Raw genomic sequence first — 14,282 nt, 5'->3', positions numbered from 1 at the left:
TCTCTGTGAACACCTCTAGTGGCAGGGTATGGTTTTTCCTAAGGCAGTTGTTTTCACTGCTAGATAGATACAGCTATCCATCTAAAACTGAACTAAAACCTAGCGACTCGTAACTCTCACCTCAAGCCCCCTCTCTCATCTACATTACCTGTGATACCTGCATTCAGCAATAGGAGATAGTTCCCTATGGATTTCCACACAACTAATCCCTAAAGTCCTGACCGCACACGCATCTGTCAGTATCATTTTTTTTTTTTTTTTTTGCGGTACGCGGGCCTCTCACTGTTGTGGCCTCTCCCGTTGCGGAGCACAGGCTCCGGTCGCGCAGGCTCAGCGGCCATGGCTCACGGGTCCAGCCGCTCCGCGGCACGTGGGATCCTCCCAGACCAGGGCACGAACCCACGTCCCCTGCATCGGCAGGCGGACTCTCAACCACTGTGCCACCAGGGAAGCCCTGTCAGTATCATTTTTGAACTCAGGCTGCTGACTGGATTCTTTCAACTCATCTCTCTTGCCTTATGTTATTTGTAAAGATAAGCCTGTCTTCTGTTACACTTGTCTTCATCATGGGTGAAGACACAAAAGGCAGGAGGTAAGGGCAAGGCCACTCAGAGCTTAGAGTTTGCTGCTAGAGAGTATCTCAGCCCCTAAGCCTGGTAACTGTCCTTGCTAGGGTGATATACATTTTGTTGTATATCATAAAAGGTCAGGTGAGAAGAAGAAAGAATAAGTCAGCCTATTTTGTAATTTTTGCCTAGGGCTCAGGAATTTCATACATAAACCTCTAATTGAAAAGCAAAATCGCATTTGCATTTGTGTTTTATTTATCCTCATGCTCTTGTGAGCACCCATCAATTTAAGGGGACAGGAATAAAGTGAACAGAAACTTTCCAGGTGGCAAGTGACAGGCAGATTAGGGTATAAGAAATGTTTTTTCTCCCAAACTTTTAACACTTTAACATTCCTTTGAAATGCAACCCTTGAATCCTATATTCTCTTCCAGAATTTTAGATCCAAATTGATGTAGACATTAAGAATTTTCAATATATATAATTTTAAGTCCCCACCTTAATTAGATTTACCAACACACTTTATTGATTTCTTTCACCAATGGTGTGAGTTCATGTTTTTTCTTCTTGAAATATATCCTGTAGTATTTCTTTCAGCAAGGTTTTATAAGAGGTAATTTTTATCTACATGAGTCTGAAAGTGTCTTGATTTTATCCTCTTCCTTGAATAATGAATCAGGTGGGCAGAGCAGCCTACATGTAGTTATTCTTCCCTAGCACTTGGAAGGTATCATTCTGTTGTTCTCTGGCAGTATAATGTCTCATTTATTTCGTCTGTTTCACAGTGGGTTTCTTTCATCAACTAGATTTCCTTGTGACATTTGCAGCTTTTGTTTGAGAGTATTTTATGGAGTTCCCTCCTGCATGTATCTCTTTCAGGTTCCTTTTTGGGCTGTTTCATGGCTTTGGGTTGTGACAAAACATGTTTTGGATACTTACACCTATGAACAGCTAAGATGATTTATTAAATAACACCTGAGGCTGCCCCTCAGATTTTTTAACCCATTTGTGAAAGGAGAAATTCTATAATTATTTAACGCTATGCATGAGTATGTAATACTATATATAAATAATGGAGTACTTGCAAAAGTCCTCAGCACTTGTTTCTAACTCTTGAAGCTTATAAACCAATGTTTGTCATATAATGGTCATTAACATGTCACAGATTCTGGAAGCCATTTTAGGACCGAATTTTGTTCACTCCACATTATATCTAAAGGCTCTCCACCTTCACTGCTTCTGCTTTGCACCTTCTTTTGACTTAGGGATGTTTTTATGCTGTATTATGCAGTTTGTACAAGCCGATGTATCAGCTCATCCAGGTTTTGGACTCAAATCCTGGCTCTGCGACACACTGGTGTGAGTGACCCTGTTCATCTGTTAAGAAGAAATCTATCTACTCCAAAGGGCAACTGTGTGGATTCCATAGGAGGTAGATGCCTGGCAAAAAAGGCTACAACCCCTAGGTGAGGTGGTTCAAAGGCACCGCTTGTCGACTGCCATGTGATCCCAAGTACTACTATATGGCTCCACTGTTCACGGCTTCCTGCTTCTGATTTTTTCCTCTAATCCTTCATTTCTTCATCTATCTCCACATTCTCAATTTCATATATTCTGGAATTTTCATTGTTTCCAGTATATTCATGTTGTTTTTTCTATGACATCACACAAATGGGCACACATTCTGTCCTTCTCAACTCTGGGCACAAGCCTCTTCTTACTTCCTCACCAGCAGGGCCAGCACAAGCATACAAATGGCTCCTGCCATTATCTGGCTCAAGTCTGCCAGATAATTCAACTAGTTCCATTCACTGGCCTGTTCCAAGCTGTCCTTTAAACTGATAAAAACCTCCTATCTACCTTCCTTTCATGGCATGTGTTTTGTATGTGTGTGAAGGAAAGTCTCTTAAATAAATTTTAGCTGATCTTTGCAAATCTTCAGAAAGAGTTGAGTAGAAAGTGCTAATCCTTACCATGGATTACCATACCCTTGTAGAAAATGAAGTCTTTCAGAAGTTGAACAATTTACTCACAGTTACGTGGGAATTAACAGCAAGATCTCCTCAAGCTGAGTCTTCCTAAATGGGAAAAACTCCAATGGGGTAATTATCGCTCCCAAAGATAGCACTTTATTAGCAAATAGTTAAATAGCAAAGTAGCATTTCGGTAAGTAAAATGAGCTCCATTTTCCCACAGATGAAACACAAACAAGTTAGGAGACTTGCTGAGGTGACACAAAGCTGCAGAACTCAGGGGTGAAGCAAAACCCACAAAGGGTCCAGATGAAACAGCCCCATTAATTCATCCACTAATGACTACCAGCATTTACTTCCCTCTTCAAGTCATAAGAATTACCTGGAGAATGATGGCTTTCTGAAAGAACAGAAAAGTTGAAGCTGTTATTGTGTAGCTGTAACCCTATGACACTCACACAAACAGTTGTGTTTGCGTTACCATAGTAAGCACCTCCAATCTGCAGGAAACATCAGGGAGGAGACTGAGAAAGCCATAAAATTTGAGGCTTTTGCAAAACATGATGAACAAAGAGGTTGGCAAGATGCCCCTGGTGTCCTGCAATGCAGTCTTCTGGGTTGCCTCAGTACCCTGAAAAAACTGTACTGGCTTGTCATTATTAAAACTTTCCCTAATTTTTTCATCTGGGTCACGGAAGTTTGTTCCTCAGCTCTTTTCACAACCTCACGACCTGCAAACTGAAAGCACAAACCTGACCATGCTTAGCAATTTCCAATCAAACATTTTTTCAGTGTTATCAGCCTGAGTGGCTTATGTAATCCACGTGTGAAATTACGGTCTGCAAACAGGCTAACACAAAGAGCCCAGTGAAAATGATGTGGTGTTATTTGGGGTGGAGGAGTGTGTGTGGTGGATGAATTTGGGGTTCAATCTAACCTACTTAATCACTGTAAGCATCAAAACATCAGCACCAAAAATAACAATAACAACGACAGCTACCCGGTGTCTGCCTCGGAGGAACTCAAATTCATGATGACATTTCTCCATTAATCCTCACCTCCTTCCTCTCTGGGACGTACTTCAAATTATAATTAAGAAATGGGAGACTGAGAAAAACGCTGCAACCTTCCCCTGTTAGGAAGGTGCAGGGAGGGTCTGAACTGCTTGGTTCAAGCTACCTGTTTTTTGCGGTACACGGGCCTCTCTCTGTTGTGGCCTCTCCCGTTGCGCAGCACAGGCTCCGGACGCGCAGGCTCAGCGGCCATGGCTCACGGACCCAGCCGCTCCGCGGCACGTGGGATCGTCCCAGACCGGGGCACGAACCTGTGTCCCCTGCATCGGCAGGCAGACTCTCAACCACTGCGCCACCAGGGAAGCCCAACGCTACCTGTTTTTTAGATTTGTTTATTGTTGTCTTTTAACATCCCCCCCAATAGTCAAACGCAAAATCTGAATAACAAAAGGAAGAAAATACTTCCCACCAACTTCCTACTCCTCCCGTTTTTAATATTCTAAACTCCTTTGCTCACTTTACTTTCTAGTGTTTACTTCCTGTCTAAATTCTAAAATGGAGAAGCCAGATACCTAGGGAATTCATAGAAAGGACACCTCCATTCTCTCATTAAATATTAACACCAAACCAGCAAAGGGAAAAAAGGGAAAGTAAATTGCGTAACAGCCTTTCATATGTGATTTTTTAAAATCAAGAACTCCCTGTAAGGGATTTTAACCCCTTCATAAGACACTAATTAAAACTCTCTGGACATGAAGGGGGGGTGTTCTTGATCCTACTAGTATATGATTTTGACTGGCACATGCTTTCCATGTCATTCCATCTGGAACAAAAAGTAGCATGAGATTAACATTCTCATTTTGAGACTTTTTACTTAAAGGTCCTTCCTCAATCATTACAACTCAAAGGGAACATAGACAGCTAAATACGATTTGAGCTTAACTATTAGTAAACAGAAAGCTTGAACACTGTGAGATTTTTTTTTAAAAAGAGGTTATATTATATTTGGGCAGGTGAAATTCTTCCCCCAGAAGCAAAACCTGCTCTATCTACAAAGTATTAAAACACATCCAGATTTTGTTGTAGGTTTACAATTCATAAGTGAATATGGGTCTTGGAAAGTGAAAATTCCAAATGGTCTTAGAAATTGATCCAATTTCATCCACTGGATCAGTCAACACAGTAGTCATCTTCCTAGATCAAAGATAAGCCAGGGCTCTTTTGGGTCAAATTCCTGACAAATGAGAAATTTTGGTGAGTGCACAGGTTGGGAATGCTTCACTTAATGCACCTCTGTTTGGGTGTGGCTCAAAAGTCTGCAGCCACCTCTGAGAGCCAGTGGTGCTTCCCTAGTTGGGCAATAGGTCACTAGGACAGGATGGCTGAAGAATCCTGTACAACAGGTATTGAGAGAAACAGGAAGAATTAGGTCCCAGGGCTGACTGACACCAATAGGCAACTATGAAAGCAGTCTACTGTATTATTATTTCCCAAGTGCATACCAGAGACCTGGGGTAGTTTCTGCCAGTGTTTGACCAGAATGGACAGACATAGCTGGGGCAGGAGATTATGACATGAAATGGGAGCTTGAATACACTCCTGGCTGAACTGGGGAAAGAAAGTGAATTTTCCCTCCTTACCTTTTGTTACCATATTTGTGTTGAAGCCCAAAAAGAGTCTAGTAAACACTGAACTAGCTAGCCTTCAGTTGAAAAGGAAAAAGCACAGAATCAGTCCCCAATTAACAATCAGTCCCCCAAACTTTCAGGAGAGGCAGGGCATTATCTTAAAGTCAAAAAGCAGCAGATGCCTAAAGCATATAGGGAATAAATAAAGGCTATAGGGGCTTTCTGGGCAATTTGCAGACTTGGAATGACAGCTTTCTAATATCCTGCCACTTCTCCGACCATATCAGGTGCTTCCACAAACATTATCTCATTTAATAATCTCAACAACCCTGTACAATAGATACCATTACCCTGTTTTTACAGCGGAAACTGAGACTCGGGTGAGTTACATAAGGTCACACTGCTAATTAGTATCAGAACCGGCAGGAAAATTCAGGCTTGTCCAACCTTAATTAATTAATGAAGTAATTAATTTATTCGCTCTCCTTCTCTTCCCCTGTTCCTCCTTCCTCCCTCCCATTCTCCCTCCATTACCTCTTCAGTGGCTAAACTGGGAAGAGCCTATCTGTATGAAAGATCTCTTCGATGGAAGGTCTTACCCTTCTTATGAAGCATCTATTATGAGCACCTCTCAACTGGGCTTTTTTTCCTCTTATAAATGAAGAACTAATTTGATCCAATATTTTCAGTTTCCATTTCAAACGTATGGCCAAACTTAGTCTACATATCCTCTGGAGAGTCTCAGATCAACTTACAGTTGACAAAGAGGTCTAACACACGGAATACGGGGCTAACATAGCTATATCTGACCATGTCTGTGTCTTATGCCCAGTGACAGTAAAAGTTCATACTTAAACAACAATTTCTTTAGTTAGAACTCCAATGGCCTGTGCCTAACTGGGTGAGCCTAGTTCCTGACTGTTCTAGTGCATGTGATGACTGCTCATGGTGACTGCCTCCTTCTGTATTTTTGCTCTTATGACTCAGTGCAATTTAAAATATCCCTGGGCTTAATACAAACAGTCTCAGAAGCCGATTTCCAAAGAACACTAATCCCCTTAAAATAGAAGCTTTCAAATGGCATTACTGTTCATCAACACCAGGAGTGTTTTCAGCCTGCCTAGCATGACACTGCTCTCTATACAGGCAGTAGCTGAGTAAAATTCCGGGCCAGATTCCCTAAGGGGAAAACTACAAAAGGAACCTGTAAAACTGTTGATGAATTGTTTTCCTAGTTCTCTCCTATTTTCAATGCATTTTGCCACAGCTGAACTTTTTCCTACTGTAGCTCAATACAGGATACCCACTTTGGGAACAGACTAATCCTCCAGCTTTTAGCAGCAAGTTAAATATATGTTAAACCATTTTACTGTGTGACCTGGCAAAAGTCACTTTATCTCTCTGGGGCTCAGTGTACTCATCTGTAGAATGAGATTAAACTAGATATCTAAGGGCCCCTTCTATCTCTGAAGTACTAAAGTGAACCCTGTTGCCACTAACAAATCTGTAATAATGCTCTAATGGGATGAAGAGATTAGCTGGATAAGGAGAATCTGAAGTCAGCACAGATCCCATCACTAAAAAAAAAAAATGTCTAATTCTTGTCTCCTACCTTCCCAAATTCATGATCCCACTTATATCTAAGAGTCCAATACAAAGCTCAAAGACTAAGTACCTAGTTACTGTCCCAAGGTTGAGGTGGAGTTCAGATCCGAGCTCAGCTACAATGACTTCCTGGGCTAAGTGCATGTGGGTGCTGAAGAAACACTCTTCCGTCATGGCGCAATCACGTGGGTGCTGAGAGGTTTCTGAATGCTTCGGATTATTCCAAAGTAGATGGTCTTGGGCAAAACTCTTTACCCTGGTGCTACTCACTGGGGTAGAGACCAATGGGAAGCACATTAAGTGAGTGACAGTGTTGAGAAGGGCCTCTGAAAAGGGGGAAATCAGGACGGGGGTGGAGGTTTACTTAAATAGGGGTCCCCTATTACTTACCTACACCTGAGAAAACTAGTGTAGATACTAGCTTGAGAAAACTTTCTAGAACTTGTGCATTCACAGAATTTTACAGAATATGTTAAAACAGGGACAACTTTTAGGAAAATATACACTGTGACCTGGAAAAGGCCTAATACCTCTTGCTAATAAAGTCAATGCTTCTTAGAGCTAGACTATAGGTTAGTTTTTCAATCATACAGATGTCAGGTTTGAGTTTGGGAAAAAAACTTGTTCTGGTATGAAAAGAACACAGGCTTTGGAGTCAGATAAAACTGGGTTTGATTCCTGGCTTTACCACTTAGAGAGTAATCTTTGGCAAAACTTAAAAACCTCACTGGGCCTCAATTTCCTCATCTGTAAAATGGGGTAATACAATGCACCTGCAGGGACATTGTGAGGATTAGCAAATATACATGAAGCATCCAGCACTATGCACATCATAGAAGTTTAGTGAGAGAAGCTGCCAGAGGTAGAGTCCTCCTCCTCCTCATTTAATACTGTGCATGGCCTCCCTCCTGTCAACTCAGATATTAGTAAAATAAACTACAGCAGAGAAAATAAGCAGAAATGCATCTAGAGCAGCCATGTATGCGTTAACTGGTTTCTTGGTCACAGAAGAGTCCCTTAAGTCCATCCCTCCCTACTTCCTTCCTAGACAAAAAGCCAAGCCTGTAACAGAGTAGAAATAGAAATTAGCAAAGAGAGGCTGCTGCAGGCAGCTGACTAAGAGTGCGGAGAAGATGTGGAAAGGAGAAAGAACAAACTAAAAAGGCAGACGACAGAAGTTTAAAAAGCAAGCTGCCTAGGACCATTTATTGCAGAGGCATGTAAGCTGACACCCTCACTGAGCTGAGAGTATAGCTCTAAGAACACTACTGTTTTTTTTTTTTTTTAACACTACTGTTTTAAGCTATTTCCAATCATGTTAGGCTCAATGTAACTACTCTGTTAAAAGAAGGTAGAGAAATTCTGCAAAAACACTTAAAATGTTAAAAGTTTTGGTGCTTAAAAGAATAAACTACAATCTGTGGGGAAAATCTCACTTATGTAGAACAGTTCAAAGACCAACAAAATTAGATAAATATATTTACCGTGTAAAGACATATGGAACGGAGAAGAAATCCCTTACTGCTCTATACATGGAAATACTGGTGCGACGAAATAGTTGAGTAAAACAGTTGTGAGTTTTCCACTGCTTTTCTTGGGAAAAAAAAAGATTCAAGATTCTGTTTTAAGGAAAGACCATTTTCAAGCTGCAGTGATTTGACAGTCAGATTACACATCACATTATGTATCCCTCTCGCCCCCTCTGTTTTTGAAAATTCACAAGTTTCCTTTATTCTCTCTTCATTCCATAAAACAAGTCATTCACTTACTACCAAGAACCCAAAATGCAATGAAAGAAATGCACTTCTCCTTAACGTCATACGTGGCTTGGACATGATTCTTTTAATGAGGTAATAATGAGGACCTAAACTTCTGTCCTGTCTGTGAATTATTTTAAATGGATACAAAGGAGGCCTTGGGAGACTCGTTTTTCCTCCCTGATTTTCTCACACTGGCCTACACCTGACTTGAAGACGTAACAAACTCTATATGAGTTTTAAGCTCTGGAAGAATTTAAAAACTGGAATGTTCTGCTATCTTTTCAAAATAAAGGGGTCAAAGCAACTGACCGTGGAACGCCCAGGTCTCCATGTTCAGAGGGGTGTATTTTAATAGCAGCAGTAGCAGCTGCTACCTAACATCAATCAAGCACTTACCGGGCCAGGCACTGAGCTATGTGCTTTACATAAATTATTTCATTGAAATGGCACAATAATATTATGAAGGACTATTATTATTTCTATGTTAGAGATGAGAAAATCAAGACTTAGAGAAGTTAAGAATCTTGCCCACTTTTCAAGATTAGTAAGTGGCAGAACTAGAATTTGAACCCGGGAGTTAGGTTTAATGTAGTACAAAGGACCAGGTGTTTTATTTTTAGAGTCCATCTGAGTATTAGATTGCTCGCTGCTTTAGAAATTGTCTTCTGAGTATATTAAAGAATATACAAAACAATGAAATAAGAATAGTCATATACTTGCTTTTAGAACTTCATTTCTCTCTCCCACACTTCTCTGTTCTTCTCCCTTAAGTCTTAAGTCAGAACCGAAGGACGGAAGAGTGAAGATAAGAGGTAGGACTGAGTGATTGATCAGCATTTTCTCCATCTGAAAACAGCTTGCTGAGGTAGCTCCTTTCAGAGCTAATTGATACACACGAACAATTTATTTCAGGCCCTGAAATTATCTCATAAAAGTAAACTTAAAAAAATCACTTTTATTATATATTTTTTTACAGGAGGTAAAGGGACCTTAAGAGACTGTCTGTTCAATCCTTGACATTATAGTAAAAGTACTGAGGATTCCCTGTAGATCGTAACTGGGACAAAACCACAATCCAGGCCTTTCAGGGCCTAACCTGTGGCTGTTAACAGGCTGTGTGGCTCCTGTAATATTGGCCCTTAATCTGTATCAGTGAGGTGGCCTGGCTCTGGCTGACAAAGTTTGGATCTGAATGAGTACTCCACGTGGATATTATTTCTAACTGCACGTGATGGAAGCAAGGGGAAGGGACACACATTTGGAGAAAAGCTTAGAGTGGTCTAATGTGAATACAGTTTGTAATGTGAAACACAAAAAAGAGACCAGCTTCTACCTTTAGCAGATTATGACTCAAAGCACTTAGTCCTTTGCGAATTCTCTAACTATTGTAGAACGATTTCATGTTTAAGTCCACTCTCGTTCAAACATTTGCCAATTCATAAAAGTAACAGACAGGCTTATCTGGATTTATTTCCAGTCTAATCTTTCTACACCAATTGCCCAGATAAGTGTGTTTAAAGTCAAATATCTACAAGGTTCATTACATTTTGGCTGGGCTATATCTCTGATTTCTACAGAGTTCAGAGGGCTATAGATCTTTTAAATTCAATGTATTATAACTATAGACTGCAATTGTTTGTGGTTCTGTGATTATAAATAAGTAGGTGGAATGCCTTGGAAAGCTTGGGTTTCATTTGAAATTTGAAGACTAGAGGGCTACAGTAATCATTAACCCCTGACTGAAACACTCCATTCGTGTGTCATCTTGGGAGTCATTTAACTCTGCTTGCCTCTCTTTTGCCCTCTATGATAAGAACTCATGCAAACATCACGTAACGTATCTAAAGTGCTGTGAATACTCCAGAGAAAGACACTGTACCAAGACCTTTTAAAGCTACTCCCCAGTATCCAAAGGGAGGGGAACCTAAACATAAATAATTGAGGATTTTAATTCCACGTAACTTACCTATATCGCTCCTCCTGTAAGGCCTGCATTATTAAGGAGTAGTCCCTCTGATAATGTTCCTTGAGGGTCTCAAAGGATTCCTCTAGTCTGGCCTGGGTCTCCCGGATCTCCTGGATCTCATGTAGTAGTGCATCAAATCCTGAGCTCTGCATGTCCAGGGTGTTTGTTTTGGAGCTGGATGCTCCTACAGCAATGCCTCCAGTGGTGCTGTTGGCTCCCACTGAGCCTGACGTGGCACTAGAACAATCTTCCTCACTACCATATTTGGGGCTGGACTGAAAGTTTGAAATTACTCCCAAAGCCTTTCCCGCATCATCCACTTGCCCTTCCTCTAAAGAGTCCTTCAGGTTAGGGATATTGTCTGCACTGCCAAACTTATTCCGAATTAGTGAAGCGATCTCTCTGGGCTTAGAGACCACGGCCCCTGCTGCTGAATGGGTTGCCTGGGAGAAGCTGGAGAGTCCACCTTTAACACTGTCCACTACACCTTCACTGAAGCCGGTCACCTTTGCTCCCACATCCTTCAGACCCTGGTGCATGTCCCTGAAGACGTCCTTTGGCTGCCGGGGGATCCCATTCTGCTCCACCTCTCGGAGCTTCCTATGGTAGTGCTCAAGCTTCTTTTGTAGTTGGAGGATGGTCTGGGCAGATTTCTGGTTCTTCTTCTCAAAAACCTGCTTGATACGGGCGGCCTGCTGCTTATCCGCACTGTTGGCAAGCTTCAGGTACTCGGCAACGTTGTCGTCCCGGGCTGTTTGTGCAATCTTGATTTGTTCTGTGAGCTTCAGGATCTTCTGCTGCAAGTGAGCAATAGCAGCCTTTGTGCGCTGAGGGTCTGGTGTTCCATCCACAGCGTCTGTGTGGAGGCTGCCATCAGTGCTGGAGGCCACCGCACTGGAAGTCTGGGGAAGGCTGCTTACTTCCAACCGCTCGATCTAGCATAAAAGCAAGAGGCGGATGTTAGAAGGAGCCCAAAAGGAGTAGCTCTCCAGAATCAATGGGCCCAAATGTATTGAAAATTTACTTACTCAGCACAGATGGCTGACCTAATTCCTCCTGTCCTGTACAAGCCCCATCTCCCTCTTGGATACTGTCCTCATACAAGTACCCTTTGCTTTAAGCATGAGTTCTATTTAAGTCTTTTGCTTTAAACAAAAAGACTTACACAAGACGTAAACTGGGGGTATTCTTCCTTTGCTAGAGGATTTATTACAGTATTTCTTTAAATAATAAACCTCTCCTAGTGGGTTTAAAGCATGAATTAATTCACAAACATTCAACACACATATTTTTGTTTAGAAGCATATCTATGTACAACAAGGTACATCTGTATTTCAATTTAATTATATGAATATCATCTTAGTATTCAGACATCACTGTATTCCAATTCATGCTTTCAGATTACGGTCATCTGAAAATGTTGGCGAGAAAAGGTAATTTAAGTGGCTAGATATAAAAATCCAATTGTTATCACAGTGTCTTTTTACCAAATCATGTCAAGGTTGATGCAATCATTCTCTCTGTTCTATTAGGGGCACTTAATGGGTAGCTGCAGACAGGTGAAGGAGGGAATGGGAGGGTACTGCTGAAAGGGCAAGGATGAACGTGGTATGTTCTTGAGAGTTCAAATCCCAAATCACAAGTAAATGTGATAAACTTAGGCAAGATAACATAGACAGTCAGGGACACAGACAGTAAGAGGTTAGTAATTAACAAGTCAATGACAAAGTTCAGACCTTTTGAAGCTCAAATTTTGTGAGTTCTATCTAGCAAAAGATTTTTATTAGGCAAGGGACTCCAAAACACATACAATGACTATCCTCTGGTATGCATGAGTGATCATTCAAGGAAGTTGAAGAAAAAGACAAATTGTTCAGATTTGAAAACTTACACTATAATGCTTCAAAGCCATTAGCCAAAGCTAAGGGGAGGTCATGTTTCTCTAACTCAGGAGAAAGAAGTCCTTCAAGAAGGCGCCCCTGGGTGTGGCTTGTGGTGGTGAATTAGGGAAGGGCCCATGGAAAAAGGCTTTAGAAACTTACTCTCTATTGAGTAGTAACCGAAATAAATAATAAAATAACAATTGCAGGGAAACAAAAATTCCCAGTAGGAGTGACAGTGTACAAGTTTACCATCCCGGACACTAAGGGCACACTCTTTTCCTTGGTTCCCATCCCTAATCTGTCACCAGTAAACACTCTGCTAGGAAGAACTATATGTAGGTTACTCTCATATTTTAAAAAGTTGAATTAATTCTATAATGACAGTAATAAAACAAATCTGAAATATTCATGAAATGCTGATAATTAACTTGTCAGTCTAGAGATGCATTCTCCTTTTTTCATCTTGGCTGTATCTCCTCAGTTTTACTGTCTGAGCACGGACTATGCCGATCTCTAAAACACATTTAGTTCGTTACTGGATTCAATATATTACTACTAATGTGAACAGAAACAATATTATTTTCCTTCTAGATGAACAAACGTGAAATACTGTACATTTAAATAAAAGCAAAAGAATAATTTAAAACTGAAATGAATAACAAAAATGACATTAGGCTCCACTAATAAAAAGAATATGCAGAATAGTTAGGGACTAGCACAGTAACTGTTTTGTGTCACTTCTCCATCTGTCCTGTTCATCTTTAGGTGCGTGCTAATAAGCAGTGAAAGGGCCAGAGGGAAGGCAGCAGAAGAGATGAGCCAGAGTTCCAGATAAACCAAGTCGCCAAGACTTGCAAGAGAAGCTCCTGGAAACCCACTCTCTTCAGTTCCTTCGGTTCACTCTCTTAAGCTGTACAGAGTTCCCATTGTGTGATTTTCCTTCTGAATGGAATTTCAGATCCCATAACTATAGTATGTAATATGACCCTGATTGTGTACTTATGTTTAATAGCTCAAAATCTACCACGGTATAAAAGGAAAGCAATATGAAACGTCTCTGGGCTTCCCTGGTGGCGCAGTGGTTGAGAGTCCGCCTGCCGATGCAGGGGACACGGCTTCGTGCCCTGGTCCGGGAAGATCCCACATGACACGGAGCGGCTGGGCCCATGAGCCATGGCCGCTAAGCCTGCGCGTCCGGAGCCTGTGCTCCGCAATGGGAGAGGCCACAGCAGTGAGAGGCCCGCATACCGCAAAAAAAAAAAAAAAAAAAAAAAAAAAAAATGAAATGTCTCTAGATCTAAGACTACAAGCTTATGCATGGTCTAGTTTTCTTAGGTTCTTTCTTATTACTTGAATATCAACTTATATGCATTCTTGTTGTCTAAAGAAGTGCAGACATGGAAATCAAGTTTAACTGTTACTCTGGAAGGACAGAAATTGATCATACTGCTCAAAAGATGGCTTTGGGACTAGAATCAAGGTTTGTTGTTGTTTTCTAAATTATTATTTATTTATCAAAAAATAGTTGATTTACAATGTTGTGTTAATTTCTGCTGTACAGCAAAATGATTCAGTTACACATATATAATACATTCTTTTTTTATTATATTTTTTTCCATTATGGTCTATCACAGAATACTGAATATAGTTCCCTGTGCCATACAGTAGGACCTTGTTGTTAGAATCAAGGTTTGATTACATCTCTAAAATTGAAAAAACCTGAATAAAGTTTCAATATAATTATTTACAAATCATCGTTTAGATGTGTCTTTATTTCCCTGCACAGTAACTACAGAAATAAACCAGACTGTCTTTACTCCAACTTCTGTCCTACCTGGCTGTTCGGAGCCCCACTATGTCCTTCCAGTGTGTGACTCCCACTTAG

The 14,282-nt window shown here is 40.9% G+C and overlaps 1 protein-coding gene across 7 annotated transcripts in view; it reads right to left on the bottom strand.

Moving 5' to 3' along the window:
• The window catches only part of TMCC1 (transmembrane and coiled-coil domain family 1), a 220,758-nt gene that overhangs the window by 11,251 nt on the left and 195,225 nt on the right, over window positions 1–14,282 (bottom strand). For all 7 annotated transcript variants that reach the window (XM_082847639.1, XM_082847640.1, XM_082847642.1 and 4 more), the window contains one exon: window positions 10,515–11,449. In XM_082847639.1, the coding sequence (XP_082703765.1) occupies window positions 10,515–11,449 (935 nt within the window). The remainder of the gene's footprint in view (window positions 1–10,514; window positions 11,450–14,282) is intronic.

Source organism: Leucopleurus acutus (genome assembly GCF_964270905.1).
Source record: "Leucopleurus acutus genome assembly, chromosome: 10".
Classification (NCBI taxonomy): domain Eukaryota; kingdom Metazoa; phylum Chordata; class Mammalia; order Artiodactyla; family Delphinidae; genus Leucopleurus; species Leucopleurus acutus.
The sequence above is the reverse complement of the archived record's forward strand: the minus strand, read 5'-3'. Positions and strand labels throughout refer to the sequence as shown.